This window comes from Oryza sativa, chromosome 1, assembly GCF_034140825.1.
Source record: "Oryza sativa Japonica Group chromosome 1, ASM3414082v1".
NCBI lineage: Eukaryota > Viridiplantae > Streptophyta > Magnoliopsida > Poales > Poaceae > Oryza > Oryza sativa.
In genome coordinates this window covers 6616819-6628594 of record NC_089035.1, presented here as the reverse complement: position 1 = coordinate 6628594, position 11776 = coordinate 6616819, and the positions used below count along the sequence as shown (strand labels likewise).

The 11776-nt window shown below is 46.1% G+C and overlaps 1 protein-coding gene and 1 long non-coding RNA gene across 2 annotated transcripts; one reads left to right on the top strand and one right to left on the bottom strand.

The window, feature by feature from the left end:
- The first annotated feature begins 4488 nt into the window (after positions 1–4488).
- Positions 4489–6764, top strand: LOC4324648 (bidirectional sugar transporter SWEET3b). Its single transcript, XM_015786829.3, has 6 exons — positions 4489–4743; positions 4825–4861; positions 4951–5173; positions 5267–5428; positions 5835–5954; positions 6055–6764. Exons 1-6 carry the CDS (start codon positions 4704–4706, stop codon positions 6229–6231), a joined length of 759 nt encoding a protein of 252 aa, XP_015642315.1. The 5' UTR covers positions 4489–4703; the 3' UTR covers positions 6232–6764.
- Positions 6765–7818: 1054 nt separating this feature from the next.
- Positions 7819–8718, bottom strand: LOC112937656 (uncharacterized). The gene is made up of 2 exons (XR_003240321.2): positions 8490–8718; positions 7819–8149 (listed from the first exon to the last, which is right to left on the bottom strand). It is a non-coding gene; the product is annotated as an uncharacterized lncRNA (long non-coding RNA).
- Between the last annotated feature and the right edge of the window lie 3058 nt (positions 8719–11776).

Below are 11776 nucleotides of genomic sequence, written 5' to 3'. Positions count from 1 at the left end.
GCCACCGCGCCGCCGCTCATCTTCCCCTCTACCACGATCGGCCGCCTCACTGCCGGCCGCCTGCGGTGTCTGCTCCCGCCATGATCGGTCGTGTCGCCTCGCCTCGCCGTGCGATCTTCCGATGGCTGTAGGTCCACGGATGGTTCAGCTGCTGCTCGAAGCAAATCGCCACTCTAATCTCGGGGGAGAAGAAACGCATGGCTTGTCTCAAGATTGGGCTGGACTTTTTGTAAAGGAATAAGTTCATCCGAGGTCCCTTAACTTTACACCGAATCCGATTTTCGTCCTTGAACCCCAAAACCAGATACAATACGTCAATAAACTGTCAAAACTGGTACAAATTAGGTCCCTCAGCGGTTTAGAAGGCGGTTTTGACTGACGTGGCGCTTACGTGGCTGGTTTGACTAGATCTTCGTCCCACGTGGCACTGACGTGGCGCTTAGTGACAATTCTACCCCGGAAAAATAATAAAAACCATGGGCCCACATATAAGTTAAAAAAATAATTTTAAAAAGATAGGGCCCACGTGCGCCCAATATGTCAGCCTCACTACTCCCTTCTCTCTTCTTCCATCTTCCCCCTCTCTCTCTCCTTCCCAGGGAGCGGACGGGCAGGTGGGGGGCGGAGGCGCGGAGCGCACGGGCGGCTCCTTCGACGGCAGCGGCCGCGGCCGCTGCGTCACGGGCGACTGCGCCAGCGTGCTGTCCTGCTCCGCCTCCGGCGAGCCGCCCACCACGCTGCCCGAGTACACGGCTACACGCTCGGCTCCTGACCCGGCGCCGGCGACGACTTCCTCGACCTGTCGCTCGTCGACGGGTTAACGTGCCGGTAAGCTTCCAGACGACCAACGGCGGCGGCGCCGGGTGCAGCAAGGGGCGCGGGCCGAGCTGCGCCGTGGACATCACGGCGAGGAACGTGCCTCCCCGAGCTCCGCGTCCCAGGCGGCTGCGCCAGTGCGTGCGGCAAGTTCGGCGCGGCGACACCTACTGCTGCCGGGGCCAGTTCGAGGCTTCGAGCACGTCTGCCCTGTTGGCGTTGGCAGACAAGGTAGCTAGCTGGATGAACAAAAGAAGACTTGCTACATGCACAAAGCTAACTAACCGGTAGACTTGCTCCACTAGCTCATGCAGGACATGCAAGTACTAGCATAGCACAAAGCCATAGCTAACTATTCATCCGTTTCACAATGTAAGTTATTCTAGCATTTCTTATATTCACATTAATGTTAATAAATCTAATAGATATATATGTCTAAATTCATTAATATCAATATGAATATGAGAAATAATAGAATGACTTACATTGTGAAACGGAGGGAGTACTAGCTAATTTGCCGATCCTTGCAAGCCACTAACATGAACATATCACATTTGGTAGCACCAGCATGCAACCAGGTCTAACACATGATGTGATCCAAAAACTAAACAAGCACTTAAGGATCCTATGCAACAAGATTAGTGCTAACATGCCCGCCGACGAGCTACTCCATGTTCTTCAGGGGGCTATGCCCCGATGCCTACAGCTACGCCAAGGACGACCAGACCAGCACCTTCACCTGCCCCACCAGCACCAACTACCGCGTGGACTTCTGCCCGCCGATGAGCGGCGTGACGGCCGGCGACGACGACGGTGTGCATGGCCACGGCCTCCCGCGGCTGAGCTGCCGGATTTGTGCATCCGCGGCCATGGTCATGGTCTTCCTCCCGCCGCCGGCCGCGGCCTCCCACGGTGGAGACCGCCATGAGCTGCCGAATTTTCGTGGCTTTGGCGTCGGTCTTCCTCCCGCCGCCGAGCTCGCCTGCTCCGCCGCCCACCTGCCCATCCGCTCCCGGGAAGGAGAGAGAGGGGAGAGGGAAGAGGGAAGAAGAGAGGAGTGAGAGGGTAGGAGTGAGGCTGACATGTGGGGCCCATGTGGGCCCGTCATTTTTAAATTATTTTTTATGAACCTGACATGTGGGCCAACGGTTTTTATTATTTTTTCGAGGTAGAATTGCCACGTAAGCGTCACGTCAATACCACATGGAACGAAGACCTAGTCAAGCTAGCCACATAAGCGCCACGTCAGCCAAAACCGCCTAACAAACCGCCGAGGGACCTCGTTTGTACCGGTTTTGACGGTTTAGGGACCGGTTATATCTGGTTTTGGGTTTAAGGGCGAAAATCGGATTCGGTGTAAAGTTAAGGGACCTCAGATGAACTTATTCCTTATGAAAATATATTTTAGTTACAATTTGGGCCGGGCTTGGATGCAGAATAAAGATCAATAGGCCTTTCAAGCCCACAAACCTTACCCCAGCAGGCCAGCACTAGTTCCTTGGAAATTTTGGCACACAAAAATTCAGAGAACCCAAAAATCTACAAAATTTACGTTTTTGCTATATATCTTTCGACAAATTTTCTCCTAATGTTTTTTAAATAATCAGAGTGAATTATATATTAACATGTATTTTACTTTCATCTAATTTTGAACTGTTAAATTTGCTTCACGATTCGTGCAAACGAGGAATTAAAAAATCACAACATGTGTATAAGTGAGGGGAATTGATCCCATAAGGCCACGACCCCCACTTCACGAAAATAACATGTTACCATGATGTTTTTGAAAGTTACATACAAATTATACTATACTATAGTTACATGCAAGTTTACAATTATATTTACATATGTCAAATTTTACATATTTTTGAGAGAAAATTTGTCAATGAATTAATGTATAGGTAGTCCCCAAAATCTTTATCACAGCAAACCTTTGCAAACTTTGCACGAATTTTACAAAAACCAAACAAGAAAAGAATCAGTCTTCATCGTCATCAAATTCGAATCGGATTCTAGGATCGAGATCACTTGGGCGTGATGGTGGCGACGATGGCCTGGAGCACCCTGATGTGCTGGTCCATGGCCGCGATCTCCTCGTCCACCGCCCGCACCTTCGCCTCGTGCGCCTCCCTCTCCCCCGCCGCGGCGCGCAGCGCGGCGCCCGCGCCCGCCGCGCGCGCCTCGGCGCGCCGCGCCGCCGCCTCGGCCTCCTCCGTCTCCCCCGCCACGGCGTCCAGCTCCCGCTGCAGCGCCCCCGCGCGCTCCCGCAGCCGCTCCACGCTGGCGCGCTCCGACGCCGCCAGCAGCTGCTCCTGCAGCGACGGCTCCCGCGTCCTCCTCCTCGGCGCGCGCCGCAGCGCCGCCGCCACCGACGCCCAGCACGACGACATTGTGATGTCGTGCGCGCGTACTGATCTCCGGTGAACTCGCTCGCTCTCGCCGGGAAGTTGCTATAACTTTGGGCGTCGGATTGATGCGTGGATTAATATTAGGATGCATATATTTGAAGTGATCGAAGTGACCATATCATGGTCGGCTCAAGAAACCGAAGAGGATTCGAACGTGATGACAAATCCGTCTCTGAATTTAGTCGAAACATTCAGAGATGTAATTGGAATTCGGACAACATTTAGATCAAGTGATTAAATGTGATGCAATGAACAACGTCAAAAAGAACTAGAACAGCAATTCCAAGTTGGCTATTTGTTAATTGCTTGATGCGTAGGCATTTTTTGTATTGCATGCTGACCCAGCAAGAGATCTGACGAAGACACTGCATACGTTTGCAGTATTCGTCAGAGATTGGCATGGATCCAGCAGTACACATACCACCTGAGTAACAGGATTTACAACCATTTTCTGCCCACGGTTTGAATGCATGATGAGTTGATAACAGCAAGCTTAGCTTTGCCAACTTCGATTTCGACTAATCACACAATATATCTAAATTGAATCAGGGTCTTTCTTTTAGTTCATAGGATTTGACACCACCACTACTTGTGATCGACTAAACAATCTTCATAATGCAGAATGTGCGTCGAAGTGCTGGATTGCTTTATCTCCCAGTGACTAACCATTCCAAATTCTGTCACCACAAACAATTCATTCGTGGCACCACCTGGGATTTCTGGTATTATTTGCTGACTTACCTTTATGAAGTGGCTTTCAATGTGGAATCAGATTAGACCTATCATCAATGTGTTGGCTTAATTCAGCATCACTAATTTGTATGAATTTCATATTCCTTGCTACTTACTGGGTTTCAGTTGACATGGCTTTCGATGTGGAATCAGAATAGACCTATCGTCAATGTGTTGGCTTAATTCAGCATCACTAATTTGTCTGAATTCTATATTCCATGCTCGTTACTGGGTTTCAGTTGACATGGCTTTCAATGTGGAATCAGCATAGAACGAACGAATGAATTCCATTAGTAAATGGTCTCTGCTTTTTGGCATAGCCTTTCAGAAAAAAACTTTTAGTCTTGCCCTAGTATTTGTTTCATGAGTTGTGTCTTAATCAACAAACGGTTGGGCTCATGAAATGACACTATTGGTGGTTGTGATATTCTTTGCTAAATTTTAGAGTTTAGTTCCCACAATCTTTACTTGTTCTGATTAATGTTTCAATAAAAAAAGAAGCGAATGTATGCTTTTGAAAGCAACCGGATGCCAAACGGAGCATAATCTGTTTGTGCCATCCTACTGAATTTCATGGAGCATATGCATAGCTTTTGGCCTTCTGTGCTTCATCCACCCATTCTGCATTTCAGACTTTTAAGTATGCTTTAGGCATTATAAATAGACAGACCCACACTTGGAGCAAAGAAGTAACTATTTTGTCAAATACTAGTCCATTCGAGTTGAAACGTTCAGTGAACAGCTAGAATGGTTTCCAACACAATCCGTGTAGCAGTAGGAATTCTAGGTACTTCTCTTCTGAATGTTCTTGGAATAAATTCAGATTTTCATTATTTTCAGAGCATAATTTAGTGTCTCCCACTTTCAGGAAATGCTGCTTCCATGCTCCTGTATGCAGCACCTATGTATGTACATCACATCCACAGATACCATACATGATCAGAATTTATTTCATTTGCTATCTTTGCTTATCAATGTGCTCTGAAAATCACAGATTAACATTTAGGAGGGTGATCAAGAAGGGCAGTGTAGAAGAATTCTCTTGTGTTCCATACATCTTAGCTCTGTTCAACTGCCTCCTGTACACATGGTATGGGCTTCCTGTAGTAAGCTCAGGATGGGAGAATTCTACAGTGTCTTCCATCAATGGGCTTGGCATACTGCTTGAGATCGCATTCATCAGCATATACACATGGTTTGCACCCAGAGAAAGAAAGGCAAGTTCTTTGCAGAGGAATTCTTCAGATATTCATGATACATGAACTCTTGAAACAATGTTTTGACAGGCTTATCTAATGATCTTATTTCAGAAGTTTGTGTTGCGAATGGTGCTACCCGTTCTTGCATTCTTTGCGCTGACAGCAATTTTTTCAAGCTTTCTGTTTCATACGCACGGTTTACGCAAAGTTTTTGTGGGTAGTATTGGCCTGGTGGCTTCCATATCGATGTACAGCTCTCCAATGGTAGCTGCAGTGAGTATCTTTCACATATACTGCCCTACTTCAGAGTCATAATCTGCACAGACAAAATTAAGTTCCAAATAGCATTAACTTCAAGAAAAAAACTTGTATTGACAAGGAATAAGTACAGATCATATCCATAGGAGTGATGAAACAATTCGGCATCTCAAAAAAAGATATCATAAACATGGCTAAACTTGAAAGAACATAATTAATCAACACCAGTCTACCACTAACAGATAAATGCTTGCCTTTTCAACTACTAAGCCTTTTCTCAATTCTCTCTTCAATAAGTTTCCAATCTTTATTAGAAAGCTTCCTAAATCAAATTCGGAAGTTGGAACTGTGTACAAGAAGAATTGTTTTCATTTTTCTTACGCGGTAATCTTAAATTTTCTAATGGAGCTAACATTTGCAGAAACAAGTCATAACAACAAAAAGTGTGGAGTTCATGCCCTTCTACCTGTCATTGTTTTCCTTCCTCTCCAGTGCTCTATGGATGATATATGGGCTTCTAGGGAAGGATCTCTTCATCGCGGTTAGTACATACCGGGTACATATGTTTTTATTCAGAGATGGATCGATCGAGCTGTAAAATCACTCTGTTTTCATTTCTTTCTTCTGCTTGTTTCGTGCAGTCACCAAACTTCATTGGCTGTCCAATGGGTATCCTTCAGTTGGTCCTGTACTGCATTTACAGGAAAAGCCACAAGGAAGCTGAAAAGCTTCATGACATCGACCAGGAAAATGGTCTGAAAGTGGTAACCACGCATGAGAAGATAACTGGAAGGGAGCCAGAGGCTCAGAGAGATTGATGTGTTTTATGTACTCACTTGGGGACTTTGTTTCATTTCTGTTGTCTTAAGAGTAGGTACGATAGCAGACTACAAACATATTTTAAGGAGATAAAGAAAAGAGAGAAAAGCAACGGGCTATAAATTTGTAGCTAGCCGCAACACACTCCAAGATGCAATGTATGTATAACAGGTGGGATCAAGTATTAATAGTGTAGTAACTATTGTATGAATTAGCTATTAAATTAATTATAAATGATTAGGAGCTAGTAGTTGACTATACTATTAAACTTGCTCTTAGGGCACTCGCAATGGTTATCTATAGGCTCTCTACAAGAGATCCATGTCAGCATATTTTTTCTCTTGGAAGAGATTAAATGAAGAGAGAGAGCAAAGCTATCTATTAACCTGAAGATAGTCTATAGAGAAAAACGAGGCAATGGATTAGAGAGCTATAGATACCCATGTAGATATACTATTGAGGTGGTTTACCATTAATCTAGTGTATTGCTGAGATGTACATATTTTATAGAGAGTACATTACTTTACCATTACCATTGCGGGTGATCTTAGCACGGCAGCAGCAAAGCTGTACGTCTCGAGAATTGCTAACAGGATCCAGTGATTGATGCTCACGGGCCAGTCATTCAGACATCCAACCACATCTTCTCTTATCTCTAGCTCTTTAAAATTATTTATCGCCATTGAATTTGCTAAATGAACGAATATTTCTTCTCATCCACTCAAAAAAATTACTCCATCCGTTCTAAAATAAAGCAACAATTTTTATATACGAATCTGAATATAGGATTGATTTTTTTTGTTGGAATGTTAACACACGGAGTAAATAGGACTGAATGCTATAACTTCGATGTACTGAATGGCTCTTAGGAGTAACTCTTTTATCTCTTTTTCGCACGTACGCTTCACAAACTACCGAACAATGTTTTTTTAGAAAAAAAATCTATATGTCAGTTGCTTAAAAAATCATATTAGTCTATTTCTTTTTGAAAAAATAACTAATACTTAATTAATTATGTGCTAATAAGTCGCTTCGTTTTATATGCGTGAGGGATTAATATGAACCTTTTTTAAAGAAAAATGTGTGAATTATCCTCTTAGATTATTACGATCATTTGATTTACTCTCTTAACTAAAAACAACTAGATATTTTACACACTGAACTTTTAAACCGGACGAATGATCCCCTAGTCAATCCGAAGCGGTTTCGATCCAATGTGACACGCACGTGGTAGTCTAGTCAACCAAAACTAACAAAAACCATAGCGATTCACATGTCGAATCCAGATCGTCTGACATAGCGCTCACTACGTCAGAGGGACGTCCAGCGCAGCTGCGTCGTCCATTCTGCATCGGACGAACGCGTGGAGTAAGCCGGCAATACTGGCTTGCGCTCGGCCCGTTAGAAGAAAGATCTAATTTCCTTAATTTGCCAGCAAAATCTGGATCTCTCCTAATTCCTCGTGGCCATCGGCCGGCGGCCGCTCGTCGTCTCGTCCTGTCTGGCTCAGGTGCGGGCAGAGAATAAACATCTATCTTTTGCCATTTTGCAAGCAAAAGCAAGTAGTATGCAAGTCTCTGTGCATATATTATGCCAAGTTTGTATGTACTGATCTCAAATTGCATAATCGAACATTCTCAATTGGACAAATTAATCAGTCTGGAATCAATAATAAAGACATCAAATTGCCGCGTTCACATCAATTTACAATCGCAACTAGGCTTCTCAAGCAACTGTTGCCTTCCTCCAAAAGCCTGTGGTGGCGGTGGTCATCGTCGGTGGCGGCAGTGCTGCGGTCATGGCAGCAACGGACGCCCTTCGTCTCGTGGCGGCGCGACCCCTGTCACTAGTCTCACTGCTCTGATGTGGGTGGTGGTGAAGTGCTCAGCCGTGGAAGCCGTCGTTGTCGAGGCAGACCTGGATGAGCCAGATCCCGGATGAAGCAGGGCTCTCAAGAGCAGGGTTTGACCTATCGGTTTACTATTTGTATTGGGGTCACCGAAATTCCAAAATTTCCGAAATTCCAGGAATACTACGGAAATTTCGGACGAATTTTTTTTTAGAAAATTTGAATTCAAATTGTGGGCGAAATTTTCGAAAAATGCACATGGAAGTCTACCAATCTTGTCCTAGAACTAATAAGCCCAACCATTCTTCCATCAACTTCTAGAATCTGAGGTGTACATGGAGAGAACTAGAAGCAACCAGAACAAGATAGTGAGACAAACAGATGTGAAGAAGATAGATAATAACGAACCTCGGAAAATCAGTCCTAGAATCTAGAGCGCAGCCGCCGTCACCTGGAGAGGCACACCGCCACCCACGCGGTGCTGTGGAGCGGGTGACAGCTGGGGGCGACAGCTAGGAGGGGGGCGTGCAGCTCCGGCGGTGGGCTGCGTCGAGGCGGCGACTGGCGTCGAACCGGCAAGGCGGCGAGATGGCGATTTTTTTTTCGATCTGGATACGGTGCGTGGGTGCGGTGCAATGAGGGGAGGCGGATGGGTGGAGGTCACTTATTATCGGGCCCCACCGAAACACCCGAAATTTCGTTCCGGAATTTCTAACCCTGCTCAAGAGGCACAAGGAGGTGATTGATGGGGAGGAGGCCGACAATGAGGGGAGGTGTTTCCTCCGGGATCCACTGCACCAGTGCTTGAGCCGGAGGAGATCGACGACGACGAGCGGCCGCCGGCTAATGGCCTTGAGGAAATGGGAGCGAATGACCGATGCCGATTTTTGCTATTTCGCTGATTTGGCCCGAACGCAAGCCAGTTTGGCCGCCACACTCCACGCGTTCGTTCGATGCGGAACGGATGACGTAGCTGCGCTAGACGTCCCTCCGACGTAGCGAGCACTACGTTAAAGGCAGCGGCGGATCCATCGTCGGGGCTGGTTGGGGCTCCAGCCCCAGCTCCGGCCGGCCATAGCCCCATAGGCCATATGTGCTAACAGATATTTGCATCCAGCAGCGAGCCATCATGACAAGAAACGAAGTAGCTGGCTATGGAATCAGTACCTCCTAGTGCTTTCAGCCATATATATCCAACTGATTCTTTTATTGTAAGTGCAACCAAATACAAAAAATGGAAAAAAACATTGCACCATTTTTCAAATATATATTTACCAGGTACCATATACTTGTAATATTTTTATTCTTTATTTTGTGTTCTTTCTGGTACAAGTTAGAATTTTGATCGATAAAAAGATTGGCGTGTATAGTTTACTAACTCTAGGCCATGTTCTTTCAGATTTAGAGTTCTTGAGGTACTTTCTTTGTCAAACCATTAAACATTGTGATTTTTCAAAAAACTTATTATAGAGAAGTTTCTTCAAATTTCAATTAAATCAAAATTTAAAGTTTATAAGAGTGAACACTTAACTAATTATACGTTAATTACGAGGCTTGTCTGAATTCTGGTAAGCTAGATGATTGCTCATCCGAAATTCCCATTCGAACAAGGCACCCTCTCTATTTTCATCCTAGATACACTACTGGTTAAAGGACCTGGATCCTCACATGTCAACATCTTTTTCTCTCCTTCCTCTCTCTCCTCTTCCTTCCACCTATCTTCTCGTCGCCCTCCTCCAGGCCATTCCTCCTCTTGCGCCCGCTCCCCTACTCCTCACCCATCCCCACTACCTCTGCCGCCGCCACAATCACCACCATCCGCTGGTGTTCAAGGTGGTCTATGAGCTCATGTGTCTCCGTTTGTTTCAGACGGTTGGGAACCCAACTCCCCTACACAGAAAATGGAGCGGTCCATTAGCGTGTGATTAATTAAGTATTTGCTAAAAAAAATTTCAAAATAGATTAATTTGATTCTTTAAGCAACTTTCGTATAGAAACTTTTTGCAAAAAAATACACCATTTAGCAGTTTGAAAAACGTGCACGCGGAAGACGAGGAAGAGGAGTTGGGAACCTGCCCAAACGAACAGAGCCAAGCCTAGTAGGTAACTTTCTTCCATACTTTCTCTAGGTGACTTTATTCCTAGTTAATTTTTTTTAAAGTTTAATCAACATTTCCAACACAAAACCAACATTATTATCAAAATTTATTATGTGTTATATTTAATTAAACTAATTTTAGTGTTGTAGATATTTAATAATTTTTTTATAAAGTCGATCAAAATCTAAATAAGTTTGACTATAAAAAAATCAAAGCGACTCGTAATATAATATGAGACGGAGGGGGTACGGAGTACCAATCAAATATTTACATGCAGAGGAACATAGAAGTAGAGGACTGCAATGCTTTTCCCATCAGAGTTTACAAGGACAAGCAAAAATGTAACTGGATCGAAACCACAAGAAAATGCAATCCACCGCTGCTTCTAAAAGCAGTTTCCGCACCGTACGTCGACGACCACTGTGTCCCCCGCCTCCTCATGAGTCATGACGCACCGTATGGCAAACGACCAACGCTGATCTATGCGCAAACTCCCGTTTCAGGATGGCACGCATGCATAAAAACCAAGGTTTGCCATTTCCAAAATTCAGTCCCCCGATAGGAAATTTTTTTGGACGAAAATTCATTTTTTATGTAAGCATTTTTTTTTTCAAATTCAACCAAAATTTGTTCAAAGTTCAGGATTTTTTCCCCAAAAGTTCCGCAAGTATCTGAATTTCGGCTTATTTGGTACCCCGAAAATATTTTTTAGTTCCGATATATATAACCTTGCATAAAACCGCATTAAAAATAGTGAGCAACGAATGCTACTAGAAAAACAATTTTTCATGGCGTTTGGGAAAAATTTTTGCTAGCGGCTACGAGATAAAACCGCCATAAAAAAAAAGGGAGGGTGGGGGGTCATGGACCGCCAGCGAAAACCTATCTTCGCTGGCGGTCGTCTTAAGCTAGCCGCCAGCGAAGATATGGTATTTTCGCTGGTAGCCCTCTTAACTTGACGCCAGCGAAAACATCAATTTTCACTGGCGGAGTGATGACGTTGGCCGCCAGCAAAAATAAACCTATTTTCGCTGGCGGTAGGAACAGTGTTCTGCACGGTATTAAAATCGAGTCTCATTAAAATCCTACCTACCCAGCCGGCGCTGCCTCATTTTCTCCGCGCGCCTCCCTCTCTCCCTCTTTCTCTCCTCCTTCTCCTCCTTCGCCTCCTCCTCCCTCCCCACAGGCGATGGCGGCGCTCGGGTGGGAGGAGCCGCGGCGGTGCTCGGTCGGGAAGGGCTCGGGCGGGCGGAGCTCGGGCGTGGCGGTGCTCGGCCGGGAGGGGCTCAGGCGCGGCGAAGCTCGGGCGGGTGGAGCTTGGGCAGGGCGGCGCTCGGCCGGGAGGGGCGCGGGCGCGGTGGCGCTCGGGCGGTAGAGGCTCGGGCGCGGCGGCGCTCGGCCGGGAGGGCCTCGGTCGCGGCGGCGCTCGGCCGGGAGGGGCTCAGGCGGGCGGAGCTCGGCGGATCTGGCCGCCACAGGGCCGTGGGCAGCGGATCCGGCTGCCGCAAGGTCGCGGGTGGCGGATCGGGCCGCGGCTCCCTCTAGCCTCGAGGCGCACGGCGGTTGTGGCGGTGACGACGATGTTGACGGGTGGTG